The sequence below is a fragment of the Sapajus apella genome, unplaced genomic scaffold, assembly GCF_009761245.1.
Source record: "Sapajus apella isolate SASKATOON/1434 unplaced genomic scaffold, GSC_monkey_1.0 scaffold133, whole genome shotgun sequence".
Lineage (NCBI taxonomy): Eukaryota > Metazoa > Chordata > Mammalia > Primates > Cebidae > Sapajus > Sapajus apella.
Genome location: NW_022437073.1, coordinates 3,298,765 through 3,320,397, shown reverse-complemented (window position 1 = coordinate 3,320,397; position 21,633 = coordinate 3,298,765). Strand labels below are relative to the sequence as shown.

The window sequence follows — 21,633 nt, the reverse complement described above, 5'->3', positions numbered from 1 at the left end:
GGAGGAAGATTTTTAAATATTTCAGAAATTCTGGCCTGAGTAAAAGCTATTTAAGGTCAGAGGACATAAAAAGTGTATTACGCAAACATTATGTAATTTTTTATTTAAAATAATGTTCTTAATATTAGTTCTCATATACTCTGCTTACTTAATTTGATATATCCAGTTTCTTGGAGACATTTATTGGTAATAGTCATTTTAGTTAATACTTTTAAATCGCACCATATTTTCATAAGACCTTTTTGGATTCTATAATTTACTGACCTTAAAACTCTGTATCAGGTGATAAATTCATCTCTTTACAATGTGCCTTATGAATACAGATATATAAATGATCTAAAAATGTAGGAAATATTTTATGAATGGGAAATTATAATATTCAAGCTAGATTTGTTAGGATTAAAAAATATTTTTATAGAAACCATTATTTGAACTTACTTTAACAGTTCTTTAAAGTCTGTACAGAATCTATTGAAATAATATTCTAAATAAAATATAATTTTGCCAATCTAGAATCAATATTAACTATTTTCTAAGAGTTAACTTTTTATAAGAAATTCACATTTGAAAAGTGCTGCTGCAGTTTTTTTTATGTTGAATGAGTGTTCTGAGTTATAATTCTGTATCTAGTTATTTATTAATTTTTGAATTTACTTCCTTACCTGCCAAGTATGACTTGGCTACATAAAAATGTCTCATTATATTTGAAGTTTATGGACATACACCTTGTATCTATGAGTCACTTACTTATGAACAGATGCATATATTATATATTTAATATTTTCTATAATCACATCCATATGTTGGATTTCTAATCACCATAGTCACACCTAAACTTCTAAATGTACATGTCTGTGTGCAGGCACATATACAGACACTGAGTATACTTCATCAGTAAATGTTTAAAATAAATTAGTGATTATCTATGATTAACATTAACATGCTAAGATTAGTGATTGCCTATGTTAGAAAAGTATCTCTTCTGAAGATAGTATTATCTATTATCTACTAAAATATAGTATGTAATTAAGTATTCTACTGAATAAATACTATTTATGTATCTGTTAAATAATACTGAAATATACCTTAAGCTTATTAAATTTAAATAAAACTTTTATTATTTACTTAAATCTGTTTTTATCTAACTATAAGAACCAGGATTGTACTACTTGTTTTTCTCTCATTAATTTCCCTTAAGATATATGTGAACTCTTCATCTTACACAGTTATTAGGCTGCAAACAACTTTGAGCAAAATTTATTTCTTGGATTATATATTAATAATCAAACATTTATTAAAATGATCTAAAACTAGTACAAGAGAATACAATGCTGTCTAGGAATACTTACTAAGAACAGATTAAGTAAGGTGGAAAGCATAGATGCAAATTAGATAAAGTAGACATAAGTTATTCTAGTTCTAGTAAATATTATTTTAATATTTATTTATTTTGATTATTTCATTTATTTTCCTAGGGGCCCCCAGGACGTCCTGGCTTACCGGGGGCTGATGGTCTACCTGGTCCCCCTGGTACTATGTTGATGTTACCGGTACGTTTTTTTTATGTTATAGAAATGACTTTATATCTTTTCATCTGTTTCCAAAGATTATTGTTGAACCATATTGAAGAGCAATCAACTAAAAACCGTTGTATGAGGTAGAAATATTAATATTAAGCAGAATTTGGAAATTCAGGAAATTTTACAAAATAAATGCTGATAAGTATCAATCTCTGCATTAAAACTAAGAGTTCATCATTTGATTACACTCTTAGCAACAGAGTTTTAAAATAATATTTCCAATTACGGTTTATCCTGAGTCACATTATTCACCTGTTTCTCATATGCTATTTAACATATCATTAATATACTAATTACCATCTATTATCTATATAGTTATAGATAGTATGTATATATTTGTAGTGTTACTCATTGTTCAAAAATTATTTGCTTTACTGGAAGATTCCTTTGTAAAATTTTTGTTGCTCTGGTGTTTTGGGAAAAAAATTGTATTTTATTTATCAATTTCAATGTAATTAACAAAGTTTCAAGAAATAATTACTTAGAGGTAAAAATTGAGTCATATACTGCATTTTGGTTAAAATGGAGCAAACTTTATAGAGGAATATTAGAGAAGATCTGTTTTATAACATAAGTACTTAAGAATGGATGAACAAAATAAATAAATCACAAGGAAAATTTCCCGTGTATTAATGGATAGTCCAAAAATTTTGACAAACTAGAGATTGAGCTATAACCATCACTGAACTTAGTATATTCGGAATTTTTGTGCTGATAAAAAAAGTCACAACGGTTTATTCCAGAGGTATAGAAATTATGGCATTTAAAATTGAATAAGATTTTCTAGTTTCTTCTTCTACAAATGGTAACATGTCTTGGAAAGACCTTCCATAAGAAATAGAAGGAGAGTAAAAAATACAAAACAAACTAGGTCTCATGATTCATTATGGAGTTACCTGTAATTTTGTAAAATACCACCATTTTAATAAGTGGGTTTATCTAATGATTAAAGCACATAATTGAACATATTTGACAAAGCTAATTCTTAATGTTATCCCTTCTAAGTTCCGTTATGGTGGTGATGGTTCCAAAGGACCAACCATCTCTGCTCAGGAAGCTCAGGCTCAAGCTATTCTTCAGCAAGCTCGGGTAAGAAAGGATAAACATGCATTCTCACAAGATGATTGACTGTGTGTCAAGAATGTATTTTTGTACATATGGAAGATGGTACTATTATTAATAGAATATTTACTTCTGAATAGTATATTGAACTTAGTTGGAAAATGCTAAAAATTATATTTATCTAGCAGTGATGTTTATTAATTGAAAATTATAGTTAGGTAACTGACCCATGTACTATTGCCATTCTATAATTCTGGCTGTCTCCCACCATAACACACAAGATTTCTATTTATTTTTCCCAAAGAGTATTGATGTATTTACACCTAGTACACCTTATCTTTTGCATCCAATTTTACTCTGCTAACACATAAGTCAATGATTGGTTACAATTAAGAGAATAAAATTTGAAATACATTTGTTCTGAATTTTCTGGATTATTTATGATATCATGGATAACACAGAAAATTAAATTTCTTGGATATCATATATAAGAAAGAAACCTCCCACATCTCTTACAAACCCTAATCTTTGTAGTCTGTAATATTTTTTAAATTTCAGTTTACGAATTCTTTTTTTAGTTTTAAGCTTCCACTATATGTAGACTTATAAAATATAGAATTACATTTATGTTTTTTAATTAATTTCATTGAAATTATAATATACATAAGAAAATCAAAAGACCAGGAAGGAATTTGAATTCATATAATATTTGTATTTATAGTATTGGTTTTCTTTTTAAGGAACAAGGAAATAAATGACTTATGGTTGGTATTGATATAGTTACCTACTTCCTAAGCAATATAAATCACTTCTGTGATAAAATTTTTATTCATCATGATGAATTTATGCATGTGTAAAAATATATGAAAACATGAGTGAAAATTGTAATTCAACCTCAATGTTTATGTATTTCTTAAATCTATTAATCTGAAAATATATCATTATTTGGCTGCATCATGTTTAAAGATAATGAAAATTTAAATATTTGTTTGTTTGACCTTGGCATAGTGCAAATCTAAAATCATTTAAAATAATTTACTAAACATTTCTACAACTTACAAAATATACTATTTTGAACAATTTTAAGGTAATTATTTGAACTTAAATATTTTATGAGGTCATTGAATTCCTCATTTTATTAGTCCTCTTAACCGACTTGAAAAATAGGTAGCAAGCATTGTAATTGAATTTTTCAGATATTTAATCTCAAGGATTGAGAAGTATATTGTCAAAAATCTCATGGTGAGTCAGTAGTGACTTTGGAGATCCTACTGTTTTCATCTCGTGCACTTTTCTAATATGATTTTGCATTTATTTCTGTTGCGGTATTATTTTTGATATCTTTGTGATAAATCTAAGTGTTCATCTATTGAGCTCTCTAATATTCAAAAGTAGCACACAATACTAATTTAACATCTATCAAATTTTTATATTTTGTGCTGTATGTGTTCCAGCTTTTCAAGTATGCTAATTTCACATTTCTAATATTCAGTGTAACAATAGTGCATGTAATCAGTTTATTATGTCTATGATTATATAAAATAAAATATTCTTCTCTATAGCATTATAGTTGAGATTTGTTAACAGGCACATATTATCATAACACTTCCTGGCCAGTTTTGTTTTATGCTGTTTGGCTTTAATTATCATAATTTTTCCTAAAATATTGCCAAAAGAATTTTATCTAAAGCCTCCCAAATTGTGCCCACACATTTAAGAGAAAAAGGCTATGCAATATTCTTGAGTAACTTGAGAATAGTACATTATCAGATATTAGATTCGTTGTTCTAAAATCCAGTTTAACTTTTATTTTTTATTAAATCACAGCAATATATGTTACATGGCTTCGTATTAAACAGTTTTTTTAAAATGTCTGATATTTACCTCTTTGTCATTGTAGAAACTTGCCGTTCTTCAGTAACCTGACACTCTAGCATGTAGCTATTAAATCTGTGTTGATCATGTGTTACTTAAGGGTAGCTTGTGTGAATTCATGTTGTATTTTAATGTGCACTTCCAGGAGAATGTTACTGAATTTGATACATTTTGCTTTCTAGATTGCTCTGAGAGGCCCTCCTGGCCCAATGGGTCTAACAGGAAGACCAGGTCCTGTGGTAGGTTACCCCAACAAAGATAATATATGTTAAATTATTCAAATTAGCAGTTCCCTGTGCAGCTTCTCCCAGGGATTGTGATTATCTCTGGTTGGTGACAATGTGTATGTTTTCATGCTTGCTGTTGTCTCCATTAAAAAAAAAAATCCTTCTTGATTCAGTTTTTACATTTTGATGAAGCGGTCTCAGTAACAAATTCTTAAATTGAATAAATAAAAAATGTAATTGAGTCATATCCAACTATTAATTTCTTAAACTATAAGTATCATTCATTTGCCTAATATTCAGTTTCCAAAATGCAATTTTACATTAAATCCTTGAGACATAATATTTTGTTAAACAAAATTTTTGTTTAAAAAGAAAAATATGTTAAAAGCCAATGAAAATTATGACATACTCTTAGGGGCAAGCAAGATACTTTCTTAAACTGCAGGTTGCCTCTGTATTCCACAAGGTGCTTCAGGTATTAGAGAGAGTACTTTCTCTTGTAGAGACTCTTGGAAATAATAATTGTTTTTTTTTTCACAAGCATGATAACAAGCTAAGGTATTTCAAATATTTTTGTCTAAAAAATCTTCAAAGACAGTAGAATATGCTAATGTTAAGCTGTGTAGCAGTTCACATGAAACACAATGATAGTATTCAAACTATTTGTTTTTTCCCAGAGGGAAAAAACAGGATTCAAACCAGGATTCTCATTAATTTTAGAATAAATGAATAAATAATTTATATTTTAAATATTTGTTTTTTAGTATAAATTTTTTCTACTATGCTTTCATATGCTCTATAGACTTTCAAAAATCAATCTGTTTATGGAATGTATTACTCTGAAAGTGGAAATCTTACCTGTATTGTACATAGTAGACATTGATAGCAAAACTATTGTATTCAAATTTGAATCAAGTAAGTCGTCTTCTAACTATTCTGTTTTAATGATCATATTAGAGTGATACTTTTTCTTCATGTATTTTATTAAATGTTTTGTTATGTAGATTTCCTTATGTTTATATTTATCATAATTCAGTCATGAAATTTCATAAGTATTTTGCAGGAATACACATTCAATTATATAAACTCATATGAAACCTATATTTTGATAATATGTTTCATATAATTTAAATTATATAAATTAACACATTATAAAATGTTTAACATGTATTTTATCATGCTTTGCTTTTCCAAAATACGGTAATATGGCAGATTCTGTATCACTTAACAAATTAAATAGAGTTAATTTTTAAATTATTTATTAATGATTCAAATTTACATAACAGGAAAGTAAGTAGTATATTAGTGTGTTATAAAATTTGGGATCAAAAGAATAAACCTAGGTATTTTATTAAAAATAAAAATTCCTAGTGCTCTGAACTTGAGACTCTGATATTGTAGATCCAGGACCGGAACCTGCGACTGTAATTTTAATAGGTGCAACTGGTTGATTCCTATGGCCAAATATGTTTGAGAAACACTGCCATAGATGATTTAATTTACAGATATCAGTCCTAGGGTACCTAAACTTTTATCCAAAGGAACTTCATTACTTACCTTGACAAACACAAGGAAATGGATCTGTGGAGGCTAATGGCAGCAATGAGCAGAAGCAGGGAGGTGCATTGCATTAGAGGTTCTTGTTTTCATTAATCAACCATTAAGAGCCAGCCAATTTTCCACAGCCTGTGGGCAAAAAGAAAACACTGATAACCATATATACATTCTCAATGTTATAGCCAATATTAATTAATTTTATCTACTTATCTCTTTGTTATAAAAGTTTTAGCTTCCTTAATTATTGAAGGTAGGTATTGAGAGAAAAAAATCATATTGTTTCTTTTTACCATTTACTCTATTAAACATTGTTTCAAAACAAGCAAATCTGATGTTTGCATCAAAACATTAAATTATTAGTCTTCCAAATATATCTTAATTCCGTAGCCTAAAAAAGTGTTTACTAGATTGAGGTTTATAAAAGAAAGTCTACATCAATATTTTGACATCTGCACATTTTTCCCATGAAAAATTATTTTAACCAATTGTGTATATCCAATTATCTTTATACCCAAAGGGAGGACTGTATTATCAAACATGCAGGAAATGGAGCAAATGTGTTTTTTTCCCCACTCTTTTATTGTCAATGACTGTGTGACAATTTTTAGAATAAGTGTTTGGGCAAAGTACTTATAATTTGTTGAGTAGGTAGTGCTTATATAGAGAGAATATAATACAGTCAATTAGTTAAAATAGGCTGCTCTATAATTGCATTCAATTCTGTGATTAATAATCTGATTTAATGAAAATCATTATTCTTTTAATTTTGAAGATTAGAAAATTCATGTTACTTGACTTTTTGTATTTCATGAGCATTATATTAATACTTCTTTTACTTTGGAGTCACTAGGAGACTATAGATGGCTAACATTTACAGATTTAGCTAATTTTAATCTTTGTCATACTTTATATGATGCAGTATTTAATGGAATGTGTACAGATTTAAATAAATTAGGAACTTTTAAAACACACAGTGTTTCAGCATGAAGTAACTGTAATCACCATGTTTATTTTTAACGTTTGAAAGTTTTTTGGGAATATAAGTAGCCGAGTATTTAATTTTAAAATTCACAACTTTTTTATAAAACAATTGTATTGCTTGTTTATTTATTTTAGTTTATGGCACCAGGTTATTGTTGTGCCTTTTTATTTTTTTTTATTATTTTTTATTTTTTGAGATGTAGTTTCATTCTTGTCACCCAGGCTGGAATGCAGTGACGTGATCAGGGCTCACTGCAAGCTCTGCCTCCCTATTTCAAGGGATTCTTTTGCCTCAGCCTCCTGAGTAGCTGAGATTACAAGCGCCCACCACCACACCTGGCTAATTTTTGTATTTTGAGTAGAGACAGGGTTTCACCATGTTGGCCAGGCTGGTCTCGAACTCCTGACCTCAGGTGATCTGCTAGCCTTGGCTTCCCAAAGCACAGGGATCACAGGTGTGAGCCACCGTGCCCAGCCACTTTAATTATGTAAATGCATTTAAGAGATATTTGTTATGCAGACTTATTCTCATAGGAGAAAACAAGCCAACCTTGTAAAAATGCTTTACCACTATGTTAGGACAATTATAATAGTATCAACAGCATCTGGTTCATGCCATTTTATTCTTACACAATTCAGAGTATAAGATATATCAGAATATAAAAGCAGTAACACTTTGTCAAGTCCTTACAGTATAAATGGATTAAATATCTACCTGACTTGGTAATAACGTGTTACTCTACTGCTACTTCACAGTGTAGTGATAAATAATGCCTTGTGTATCATCATATGTGTTCTAGTAGTACACACACAAAAGGCAATTTCTATGTGATTTCATGAGGTTAGCTTCTGCGTAGTTACACATAAAATATAGACCTTTATTGCTCACATATTGGAATGTAATCAATATCTTGAGAAGAGATGTACTTCAATGCAACTACTTGAAAATTTTACTGTGTATTTAATAAGATAATGCTAATATGATTAAATATATCTTGAATAGTGTTTAATTATTTCAGGTGCAATTGGCAGGATAAAAGTTGTTATGGAATTGCTAAATTAAATGATATATCCTCACTTTCTGTCTATAGGGGGGACCTGGTTCAGCTGGGGCCAAAGGTGAGAGTGGCGATCCAGGTCCTCAGGTATAAAATAATAATTTGTCCTTTTTCTCTTGACTGGCTTCTTTGATACAGCATATTTCCTTTGAGCATGCATCATAGTTCATTCTTTTTGTTCCTGAGTACTAGTCTATTGATGTATGACAGTTTATTTTGAAATACGAAAAAAATTCAGAGAAAACAGATTAAGATACTTGGGTGATTCAGGGTATAGTAGCCTTCCCTTTTATGTTTGGTTAATTTTGCCATTAAAAGGATGGAAAATATTCACAGCTTAACTGGGAATTGCATAAAAATACTAAAATTACACTATATGAAAATGTTGGGAGTTTATTCTTTCCCCAAATTTGTGAACTTTTTGACCAACATTTTCTTTTATGAAATAGATGAATCTGAAAACATATTGGAGTAGTTGTTTTGGATTTTAGTTTTCCTTGACTCCTATCCCAAAGGAGAAATATGTTATCAAAGGAAGGATTTTTTCATTAAAAGCTAAAAAATATTTGTACTGTTATTGTTGCCTCTGCTTTCGAACTGGAGTTCAGGGTAGTCTTCTCATTACAGTATTTTTTACAAAGTTACATACTCTTTACCTCTAGAAAATCTTTTTTTTTTTTTTTTTTTTTTTTTTTTTTATGACAGGGTGTCACTCTTCTCTTTTGCCCAGGCTGGAGTGTGTGCAGTGGAGTGAGCTGGTTCAAGGGATCCTCCTAGTTCAGCCTTCTGAGTAGCTGGGAGTACAGGCATGCACCACTATGCCTGGCAAATTTTTTGTATTTTTGGTAGAGTTGTGGTTTCACCATGTTGCCTAAACTGGTCTTGAACTTCTGAGCTCAAGTGATCTGCCCTCCTGGGCCTCCCAAAGTGCTGTTTTATAGTAATGAGCCATCATGCCTGGCCTCTAGACAATCTTAATTTTATATATCTAGAATGAACATTTCACAGTGATTTTCAAATGTGGGTTTCACTTTTTTCTACCATATTTATTATATGTATAGTGTTTCAATTAACTAAAAAGTGTAGGTAGTTAGTTAAAAATTAAGGCCTATGTAATATTTAAAGTGGAATTACATTTGACCTATTATTAGCTGAATAATTTTTTTTAAAATATGCATAATGATCCTCACATAAGGTATATATTGATGCATTGTGGTGTACTGCTATGAAGACAAAGATAATGAGAAGTTTAAACCTTTAATCTTCCATAGGAGGGCGCCAGTCAATAATCTGCTTCAGGGATTGCCATATTGTCCTCAAGAATTTTATAGCTGATTAAAAGAAATATGTACCAGGCACTGTGCTAAATTGCAGGAGTATAGTGGGGAAATATAGATTAGTTAAAGACCTTAGCAGTTCACAATCTAAATGGGAGATTCAAACATGAGAAAAGACAATTACAATCCAAGACTATAAGTGCAATGAAAGAAGAACTATCTAGTAAAGAGCATCCAAAAAATGAGAGAAAGGTGAAAGAAAGGGGATTGAAAAGAAAAGAGAAATGGATGGTTGGTTAAGAGTCTGTTCCATCCAGGGAAATGTCAAACCGCAAGGTTTTGGAAATAAAATGTGTAATCAGGAATATTTTTTAAGTTTAAAGTATCTCATTATATTTCTTTTACTTAAATGTAACCTCATGTCTACCTATAAAGTTAATAAGTGATACAATCTTTTTTGTAAGAAGCCATTTAGAAAAAAATAGGTATTTATTTTATGTAACCTGTTTTGTCTTCTGCTTTATCTGAGCTTCCACATAGAAATAATTTTCTTGTGTTTGAATGATTAAGGTAAAGCTAAGAGAATATCAGTTTCTGAAACCATCTCTCTTGGTGTTATGGAGTTATTGACCAAGAATTCTATAATATGGTTTAATTATGATGTTTTGATATAGGGCCCTCGAGGTGTCCAGGGTCCCCCAGGTCCAACAGGAAAACCTGGAAAAAGGGTATGACTTATTTTCTTTGTGTATTTTGAAGACATCAGCGATGATGATTAGTTTTTGAATTTATTTATTTATTTTACATACTTGCTGGTAATAAGAGTCCCTTTTGTTTAATCATGTTGTTGGCATTATCAGGGTCGTCCAGGTGCAGATGGAGGAAGAGGAATGCCAGGAGAACCTGGGGCAAAGGTCAGGAGCTCACATATTTTTATATTCAGATCCTGTGTGTCAGTTCACCCTGGAAAATTTTGTATTTAAAAATCAAATTTCTGAATATGAAAGAACATTTTACGTTTAAATTTTAGTATACATCTAGACTGGAATTATGATGATGATGATGGTGATGGTGATGATGATGGTTTTACAGGGAGATCGAGGGTTTGATGGACTTCCAGGTCTTCCAGGTGACAAAGGTCACAGGGTAAGATACATCTATTTCTTTTTTTTCAGGGAATTTTATAAAATATTTTAGAATTGACGACAATTTAGAAAATCAGAAAAAGAAGAAAAATTAATTTAAACATTTGTGAATCCATTGAATAAATTATTACATCTAATAGATACTAGGAAGAAAATAAGTAAAATTACACATGTGGCATTCTTTGTGGTAAGTTCTTTGAATATTTTTAGACATTACAATATTACTTGTATGTAAACATAAATAGAATATATACATTTATGTGAAAAATATCACATTAACATAAAAGCAAAGTGGACATTTAATTTCACCTCTAATTTTTTTTGTCTATGGAAATATACTCAAAAGAAGATATCTGTAGGTAGTTTGTCATTAATACAGTGATATACTAGGCACTATATTATTTTTTAGTGATGTTAAAAGCTTTCAATACAATGCAAGAACTTGTAATTTATGAAGGCTAAAGAAATCATAATCCTGAAGAGTAATCCAGTAGATATTTTTAATAGGAAATTATTTAGACAATCTCTCAGAAAAAGATCAGCTGTAGACCTTTCTTTTCCAGCATAAGAATGAGGATAGGACAGGCTTTAAGTAAGTTGGAGAAGAAAAAGCATATTATGTTAGGATCAATATATAATTTTATCCATTTTTAAAAAATACCAAATTTCTTTAGTCCCATGAGTTATGATGATTTAATGTAAATTACTTAGAAGCAGAAAATATTTAAGTAAAAATCACCAAAGTATATCTATATTTAATACAATCTTCAGCAAAATGTTTCTAAATAATTTAACTAATATTAATTAAATGTCTGAAAACTATTTTAGATACTTATTTTACATAAACCTTTTGCATTGAAAATTGAGAGGAAAATATTATTACATTCTAATTATAAAATATTATTAACATAGTAACATGGAAAGACAGTTAAAATTGTTAAATTATAATTTATCTACAAAATGTTTGAGGACAGTAAATAAACTGTATGTTTTTCCTGCCAAATGTCCTGTTTTATTTGGTTAGGATAGCTACCTCATAGACTTGTAAACATTCTACTTATTTCCATATGCTAATCATATTTATGTTGACTTAACAGGGTGAACGAGGTCCCCAAGGTCCTCCAGGTCCTCCGGGTGATGATGGAATGAGGGTATATTAATATTTCTTCTCATTTCTTTAAGAAATATTTAAAATTAAAACATAATCAAACAAAATCACGTTGAAATGATACATCGTCTAACTGTTATATACTCTCATTAATTTTGTCAATTACAGGGAGAAGATGGAGAAATTGGACCAAGAGGTCTTCCAGGTGAAGCTGTAAGCAACTTACATTTTTATTCTTAAACAATATTTCTATTTTATGACTAGTGACTGGTGTTATACATATAAAAGCAATGATAAATTCAGGTAAATACTGTAGTCTTAGCTAAGCTAACCAGTTAATTGTCATACAAAAACAATTAAAAAGAATATATAGAGCTCTTTGCTCTTTTTTTTTTTTGGCAGAGAAAATCTTAGACAATTGAGGGAAAAGTCTGTGGAATGTAGCATCTTTCCAGCCAAAAAAGTTACCTTAACTAGTTTTTGTAGCTGTTTCATTGTTTTTTTTTAATTCTGTCATCCAGAATTCCAAAATTTATTTATGTACTGAGAAGAAATGAATCCTATTACCAGAAGAAAAAAAATAATATGTCACTTAGAATATACCAGGCATAAGGATTATATCACTTTTCTCCACCAAATATTCCAAATGAGGAAACTGATCTGGAAAACTTAACACAAAGCTAGCTAACAAAATAACTAAACTAGAAACAGGCCTCCTAATTTTGCTTTAAATTGCCACATTCTACCTTGTGCCACATTTTAGATCCTTGACAAGTAAGTTCAAGTAAGTGGGAGAGAATTTAGATTTTGTTGACTTCTCTAAAGAAGAAAAAGAAGGTGAGCAGGTATAGGAAGAGGAAAAAGAAGAAAAGAAGAAATCAAGTATAAATAATAATAATTTAAGAAACCTCTCAAAAATGGCTTCTGTAATCTGCATATATCGTTACACAGCTGGTCGTTTTCTTTCCTCAGTGAATGCTATCTTAATATGAAATTTACCTAAATGTACAATAAATGAGAATCAGGACTCCTCTGTTTGTACAGTATATCTGATTGAATAATAATGTTCAAAGTTGCCATTGAAATCAGAAAATGACAGAAAAGTGTCTTATTGAAAGTATTAAACTATTTTGTGTTTTAAAATTCCCCAATTGATTCAAATTTATAGCATCAAAGACACGCAGTTTCGGTATTAAAAAAACTATTATTTATTCTGGCTTTTGGATCAGTATAAACACTAGATATTTATGTTATGGACATCACTTTCAGTGTTAGTAAATGAAGTCCAAATAGTTTCACTTTAAAATAACCTTAGAATTTCCTCATTGGAAGAGGTGTGTTTTTAGGGCATTTTTTGTGAAGGCGTGCTTCTTCTTTTTCTCTTAGGGCCCACGAGGTTTGCTGGGTCCCAGGGGAACTCCAGGATCTCCAGGGCAGCCTGTATGTATTGCTGGAAACATTAAAGATTTTCTAGGGAAAGTTCGTTGCCAACCTTTTAGGGGCTGTAAAAGCCCTCAGTAGACAGCCAAGAGTTGTTTTGTTATATTTGAAGAGCAAAAGATGCTGCCTTTCACTTTAAGTCATCATTCTCTGCTCTCCTTCTTCCTTCCTTTTGATTATCTATCTTACTGCTTTCACGATTATTCCCCCGCATGCAGTGGAAAATGTTGCTAGATTGTCTCCCAAGTGGACATGGATAAGAAAGTATAAGTCTCGTCTCTTCTTCATTTCCATTAAATCCTGAAATGATTTTTACTCGCTTAGGGTACTGGGTATCATGCTATTAGATTTACCTTTTGATTTTCTATTTTAGCATTAAAACATATAAACAACCATACATACTTTCTCTTCATTGCAGGGTATGGCAGGTGTAGATGGCCCCCCAGGACCAAAAGGGAACATGGTATGTAGCAAATAGTGAAAAAATAACTCATATTTGAATACAAGCACTAACAAGACATTTTTGTTGCTAAATCTAAAATATAAAGATTTCTTACATTTTGCTAAGTAGATTAGCTATAGCTTGAATTAATACTTTGTAATATTTTCCAGATTATCTTGAGAGAAAACTGATTGTAGGTGAAGGGAGAGGCATTTTCCAATTGAGAAGAGAATATCTATTGTATAACATAGCCCATTAAAGAATTTTTATATTTTCTTGTGGCAGGGTCCCCAAGGGGAGCCCGGACCTCCAGGTCAACAAGGGAATCCAGGACCTCAAGTAAGTCAAAGCCATTGCAGCTCCTTTGAAATAATGGGGGAAAGATGCTATCTTTGCATAAGAAAATTGACAGCCTCACAATTTTCTATGTAAGACTAGCAATATTTAATATGTGAATGTAGAAAAACACATACTTTTCTTTTTTTTTTAATTTGAGCAAACTGGTAGAAGCCCCTTTCTTCCCAGAGAAAAATGAGTCAATTTGTGTTTAGGGAATGCCAGGACTACGAGCCACCTGCAGGAATGTTCTAAATAGGCTCGCAACAAAGTCTTTGCAAAAAGAGTAGCTTGTGTAAAACTCCTCATCGTGTTCTAAAACTCTTTGGGGTGTATGGGAATACATATATATAGATTCTAATAACTCTGTGCACTATAGTCAGCTAATAATTCACTGTTTTAAAAGTGTTATTACTGTGATTTGATTTCTGATGTATGAAATAAATTCTTTTAAAATAGGGTCTTCCTGGTCCACAAGGTCCAATTGGTGCTCCTGGAGAAAAAGTAAGTTACTCTGTTGTTCTAGTAATGCCTGGTGAAAGTGTTTGTTTTAGCAACTTTAGGCAGGTATAGGGTCTGCTTTTCTGTTTCTTTTAAGATCTCTAGATAGCTCAGCACATAAGGAATTAATCTGGAGTTGACATGAACATAGAATGTGAGGAGAATTTATTCACATGTCCTTAAACTGTGAATGATAAAACTTCAGTTACCATTTAAACAGCTTCCAAATGTGACATTCTTAGCTATATTAATTTCAGGAACATACTAGTATGAGTGAATATTTTCCCTTTTCTTTATATCTCCTTTTCTTTTTCATTATTTTACAAAAAAGTAATTACGTTTGCTTGTGATAAAAGATTTGTAGGAAGATACGATTAAGGAAAATTGTGAAGTTGTTATTGCCAACGTATCTCGTATATGAATGACAAATGATGTTCTTGTTAATAATTCAATGTCTGCATCAAAACAAGAATGAATCTTTAATTAAAGACATGTCTTTTCCCCTGATCTCCATTGTGAGATTCCTGGAGTAATATTTTGTCCCCAGTAGTCATAGCAACTTGCTAGCTGGCTCTTTCCAATACCTTTTTTGTTTCTTTATTTTTTTTTATATCTACAAATATATCAATTTTTAAAAAGAACTAACAGCTTTATAGAGGTGTAATTTACATACTGTGAATATTCACTTGTTTTAAGTGTACATGTCAATGATTTTTACTGAAATTTACAGTTGTGCCGCAATCCAACTTTCAGAATACTTATACCACTCCAGGAATAAACCTTATGTTAATTTGCAGTCCCTGTTTCCACCCCCTCAAACCCAGCTAACAACGAATTGGCTTTCTGCCTTTTTGAGTTTTCTGAATATTTCCTATAAATGAAACTTACAAATAAATTTAATATATGGACTTAGTCATATGAATGCATATGCGATCGTTATGTCTGACTTCTTTCATTTTAGTTCATCCATGTTGTAGCATACATATATTGGTACTTTGCTCCTTATATTGTCCTCATAGTATTCCATTGACTGGCTATACCAAGTTCTGTTTACTTTTTTGGTTTTTTCTTTTCTTGGAGGTAGAATCTCACTCTCTAACCCCCAGGCCGGAGTGCAGTGGCATGATCTCAGCTCACTGCAACTTCCGCCTCCCAGGTTCAAGCAATTCTCCTGCCTCAACCTCCGGAGTAGCTGGGATTACAGGCACCTGCCACCACGCCTGGCTAATTTTTTATTTTTAGTAGAGACTGGGTTTCACCATGTTGGCAAGGCTGGTGTTGCACTCCTTACCTCAGGTGATCTGCCCACCTCAGCCTCCCAAAGTGCTGGGATTACAGGCTTGAGCCATCATGCCCAGCTGATTCTGTTTACTTTTATTTGGCAGTTGATGGAATATATGTAGTTTACACTTTTTCGCTGTCATCCATACCAGTGCTGTAGTGAATACTTGCATACAAGTCTTTATACAGGTGTGTTTTCATTTCTTTTTGGTATATACTTAGAAGTAGAATTGCTGGTTATGGTAAACTTATGTTTCACATTTCGAGAATTCCAAACTGTTTTCTGTATTGATTGTACCATTTTTTCCTTCCCAACAACCATGTATGAGGATAGCAATTTCTCCACATTCTCACTAATGCTTGTTATTGTCTGTCTTCTTGATTATGATCATTCTTGTTGGAGTGAATTGGTGTCTCATTGTGACTGTAATTTGCGTTTCCCTAATTATTACTTTTGTTGAGTATCTTTTCATGTGCTTATTGGCCATTTCTATAACTTCTTTGATAAAATATCTGTTATCTTTTGGTTAATATTCTAATTGGATTATTTCTCTTAATATTGAGTTGTAAGAGCAACATATCAGATTTAAGTGGTTTTGAAAGTACTTTTTAAGTGCTTTCAAAAGTATGGATGTTTTAGATGTAGCTGCAGAGCACTACTGGAAAGTGTCTATGAGTTATGTTAGTTTCTAAAGGTGATTTTTAATATTTAGATCAGAGATTTTAATCTGAGTCACTCATAAATTAGCACATTATAAATACAGCATATTTATTTTACATTGCACTTGACACATGGACCTGTTAAATTTTCTACCATGATTTTGTCATATATGTACTAGATTATTAAGAGGGATTTGCTCTTAGGGAAAGTTGTTATATCTGAATTCCCTTTGCCAAGCAAGATAAAAGATAGAATCTGGCTTACTGCATTTCTGGTGGAAGAAGAGAGATGCCTTATGTATATACTGCTTCTGTCTTTGATCTTAACATATTCAGCCAGTATGTTCAAAACCAATCTCTTACCAACAAAAGGAAAGAGTACTTAAGAATATGAGGAAAGCACATTTTAATTATAATACATCTACAATATAAATTTTGTATTACATCTATATTAAAAAGTAGAACTTTTATTTTTAATGATAACTATGATTTATTTATTCTGGCTTAAGAGCCTCCTATCAGAAAATTTGGTAAATAGTAATGTTTCAATTGTATCATGGTATAATTTAACATTTTTCATTTAATTTAACTAATGTCATATATTTTTACTGTCTAAGAACAATGTTTTACACTAAGTTATAGCCTGTGCTTTCATTTTTGGAAAAAATATTTTATACAATTTAAGTTAATTAAAATAGATAATTATATTGTTTTTTCAGACATTTTTGATAAATATACCGAATATATTCTGTGATAAATTGTGATATCCCTTAAATATTTTCTGTAATTTTATTTCTGAGTTCACTCATATATTAGTTGCTTAGTTGCAATTGGTATTACAAAACAGAGTTTCCGAGTCCAGTACAAAATAGCAATAAACAAAATTAATATTAGTTAAAGGGAGGAAGTTTGAAGACATGGATAGGAACCTAGGTTCATCCACATTGCAGTGCTGTCATATATTCGCATTGGCTAATTTACCCAAACTCTTAGTTGATACTATTTCTTGTAATTATTTGAGAAAGTGGACAATGCATATAAATTGCCGAACACAGTACATAGAAACATTCAGTAAACTTTTACTATTTTATTAAAATCTAAAAAATATGACATTCTCTCAACTTTTTTCCCCATCCCTCCAAGGAAACAGCAAAGAAGGAAGCAGAATATATTCTGCTGTCATGGAACTTCCATTCTAAAAGAGATGTCTTCATTTTAGTTTGATTAAATAACCATCTTCTAGTTCAAGAGTTTTAATATTTCTTGCCTATTATTTATTTATTTTATTATTGTTATCATTACTTTTTGAGATGGCCTTGTTCTGCCAGGAGTGCAGTGGAGCAATCTTCACTTACTGTAACTTCTGCCTCCCGGGTTCAAGCAATTCTCCTGCCTCAGCCTCCCTAGTAGCTGGGATAACAGGCATACACCACCAGGGCCTGCTAATTTTTGTATTTTTAGTAGAGATAGGGTTTGACCATGTTGCCTAGGCTGGTCTCAAATTCCTGGTCTCAAGTGATCAGCCTGTCTAGGTCTCTCAACGTGCTGGGATTATAGGTGTGAGCCACCACCACTCCTGGCTTCTTGTCTATTCTCAAGTATATAGCAACATAAAAATCCATACAATATTTAATACGCAAAAGGTCATTGTCATAAAAATATCATATTTGCTGATAATAATAATTAATGAAATATATCTTTGTGTATTACATTTTCCCTTGAGAGAAAAAGGTAATTTAAATTACAGGAAAAATGATGGTAGTAAAAATTTTGTGTTTTATAATACTTATTACATAGTGTTAAATTACCTGATTGAATATGACTTTGCAGACAGGTGAAGAGGATTGAAACATTCAGTCCTTTAAATGAGATATCATTACTTTTGATTACAAATTTTAATTTTTCAATTTAAAGTTTACTTTTAATTCTTTTTTGTTCTATGCTGATTTACTTGAAACTTTCTTGTAAAACTGCAATGTCAGGAAATATGAATAAAATGATTATATCTACTCTTTGAGAATGGAAGAAGCCCAAAAATATGTCCAGGATTTAGGCTTGCTAATATGTCCTTGACCTCCCTATTGTTTCTGAATCCTGGATAATAACTTGATCAGCAAAGAATAATGATCTGGGCTCTAGGAACTTTATAAATTTAATATTCTTAGAAGAATGTCTACTTTTCTCCCAAGAAAGGATCTGGTTCTTGTAATAGTGATTCTTACCATGTTCCAAACTTAGCAATGGTTGTGTTCGACGTGATTTGAAACTCTGTGTGGTTAAACGTGGATCAGAGTGATCTGTTGAATTATTATTTTGTTATTATTTTGTTGGTTACCTATTAGGATATGTTCTTTTACTTTAAAATAGATTTACTTTCCTTCATTTCCTATGAATAACTATCACACCATAACATTTCTCAAAATATTTTAATAATTAATGGTGTTTCATCAATGTTACTTTTGTAATTTTTTGAATTAGTACTTATGAATATTATTGATGGAAATAATCCAATGTTTACTTTTTAATGATATAAATCAACACATTTTGACCTATATTACTTTCCTTTCTGTTCTCTAAGCTTCCGTTTATTGTGGTATCCCAAAAAATAATTTCCTAATTTAGAAAAAGACACATCTAGGATTAGAAGAAGGCTAAAATCTAGCATATCTTTGATAGGTTAAATTTGGTTTAAATTTATCTTGATATGGCATTTTCTCCAAATAATATATTAAAAAGTTAATTAAATGGTTATTACTTATAGATTGAAGCCAGTGACTCAAGATAAGAATTTCATTAGTAGTATATGTACAAGTTAAAGCTTTTCAAAATTATTTTATTTTCTTTTTTTTAATTTTTAGCTGACCACTTATACCTTGGAATATTTATTTTTTAAATAATTTATTTTCTCTATTTGATAAGGGACCACAGGGAAAACCTGGACTTGCTGGACTTCCTGGTGCTGATGGTCCTCCTGTAAGTAACAGCTACATGGTCATTAAAATTACTTTACATTATCTTTAAAAATAGATACTATATGTGTTTTAGAAATGATTATATGAGGTCAGTAATAAAAATGAGTTGAGCCATTAATTAAACATTGATTTCACTAAAATACCTTTTAATCATGTCAGTTCTCTATTGCAAAATCTTTAATGAGCTCACCGTGGCCTTTGTAGAAACTCATTTGGCACTCTAAGTTAGAACCTTCTCAGAATCTCATATATATATATATATATATTTTTTTTTTTTTTACTTCCTCCTTAACCATTAGCGGCAGGTAAGCAGATCCAATCACAGTTTCTTAGCATGATCTAAATTTTCTATCACCTTACCTTTTCCTACTCTGTTTCTTTTCATAGAGAGCCCTTCTTCATCTTCTCCTCCTTTTCAAAATATTTGTTTCTGTGAGTCCAGGTGAAGTTCCTCACCACTCATAAATTTTCTCAGATATCTTCCCTGAAAAGACCTGAGCCTTCAGGGATTTCTTTCTTTTCTGGAAATATAGCAATATTTATTATTTCCCTGTAAGTCATAATAAATAATGGAAATGTATAATCTGTACAGTTATTATATTAAAACATTTGTTATTTACAGATTATTTTCCTCTTTAAACTACATATTTGGATTTTTGGAGCTAGAATATAAGATGTCTCATCCTACCTCTCCTTGTTATTGAGAATAAATTGTGATGTGGCTATACATTTTTATTTACTGAATCTCAATAGGTTGATTATTAATACTGTTAGTATTTATGATCTTGCTGTATTTTCAGTTGTCCTACCCACATGTCTTAGTGCCCCTTTGAAAGTGCACATATAATTATTTTATTAATTTGCAAAATACATGGCAGGTTTAAATACCTTTATATAAGACTCTAATTGACACTGGGGTTGAATTGTTAATGAACAAGATATATTGTTTTATGTGCTTTTTCTAAGCTCTCTCAAATACATTATGTATTTGAAGAAACTTAACATCCATCAAATATAAGCTTATTATGTTTACTACCAAATGCCATAGTTTCCAATTTATTTAAAGTCATACACTTTGATGCCAAAACGTTCATTCTTTTTGAAACTTAAAGAGTAAGATTTCAATAGATTTTATAACAAAAGAAATACTTTCATACTTTATCAACTGTGTTATTATTGAATCTTAAGTGTATGTTTTTCTAAATATAGGGTCATCCTGGTAAAGAAGGCCAGTCTGGAGAAAAGGGTGCTCTGGTAGGTTCCAAGTATTCATTTAAATGCCCTGTCACTAAATTTCCAAGAGAAAATGGCTTAATTTGATTATCTCTCATATATACACACACACATGCACATACACACATACACACACATATACACACTATCAGATATGTCTCATCTTTAGTGTAAGTAGGTCTTACTAAAGAATTTTTCTTAACATTTAAGCAGAAATCATGTTCATATAATTATTTTGATATAAAAAAGATATCTTAGACTATTTTTAATTTTATATTAGTAATTTTAGAAATTAGACTATTTCTGTTTTTTAAAAATATTCCCATAGCTAGGAATACATGCACATTCTGCATGTGTATTATATGTGGAGTAAACGGTAATAATATAAAACAATGAAATTGGAGAAGAATTGCTCAATGTCACTGAACTGCTTATGTTCAGTAACAATTTTATTATTACTTTCTGGTAACTGTTATCTAAGAAAATGTTAAATTTAAGACCAATGGTTATCAAAATATCAAAGTGAAATATAATACGTGCATATTCAATGATAGTACTACTTTAGATTACAGTAGCGGGGTAGGATCATTTTGTTTACAGTTGTTTTGAATTCTTTTAAAACAGCACTAAAATTTCAGTATTACTGCAGAAATTATAAATTATGATTTATAGAATGCTTTCTCTAGGTAGACTAGAGAAATAAAACCAGTTGTGGAAGATATAAAATTTTGATTATATTCTTGATGAAGTGAATGCTACAAATGTATAATTTTCTATTTGAAATTATCGATCCTGTTGATGTTTCAGTAATTCTCTGTTATAGACATTGAGCACAGCATATTTTTGGGTTGAAAATCTAATTATTAATTATTGAATGTTTACATTATTTTACATGCTT

At 30.6% G+C, this 21,633-nt stretch overlaps 1 protein-coding gene across 3 annotated transcripts in view; it reads left to right on the top strand.

The window, feature by feature from the left end:
* The window catches only part of COL11A1 (collagen type XI alpha 1 chain), a 213,456-nt gene that overhangs the window by 78,282 nt on the left and 113,541 nt on the right, over window positions 1–21,633 (top strand). For all 3 annotated transcript variants that reach the window (XM_032262929.1, XM_032262930.1, XM_032262931.1), the window contains 15 exons: window positions 1,476–1,550; window positions 2,586–2,669; window positions 4,700–4,756; window positions 8,374–8,427; window positions 10,292–10,345; window positions 10,478–10,531; window positions 10,710–10,763; window positions 11,860–11,913; window positions 12,039–12,083; window positions 13,257–13,310; window positions 13,729–13,773; window positions 14,038–14,091; window positions 14,548–14,592; window positions 19,450–19,503; window positions 20,712–20,756. In XM_032262929.1, the coding sequence (XP_032118820.1) occupies window positions 1,476–1,550; window positions 2,586–2,669; window positions 4,700–4,756; window positions 8,374–8,427; window positions 10,292–10,345; window positions 10,478–10,531; window positions 10,710–10,763; window positions 11,860–11,913; window positions 12,039–12,083; window positions 13,257–13,310; window positions 13,729–13,773; window positions 14,038–14,091; window positions 14,548–14,592; window positions 19,450–19,503; window positions 20,712–20,756 (828 nt within the window). The remainder of the gene's footprint in view (window positions 1–1,475; window positions 1,551–2,585; window positions 2,670–4,699; window positions 4,757–8,373; window positions 8,428–10,291; window positions 10,346–10,477; window positions 10,532–10,709; window positions 10,764–11,859; window positions 11,914–12,038; window positions 12,084–13,256; window positions 13,311–13,728; window positions 13,774–14,037; window positions 14,092–14,547; window positions 14,593–19,449; window positions 19,504–20,711; window positions 20,757–21,633) is intronic.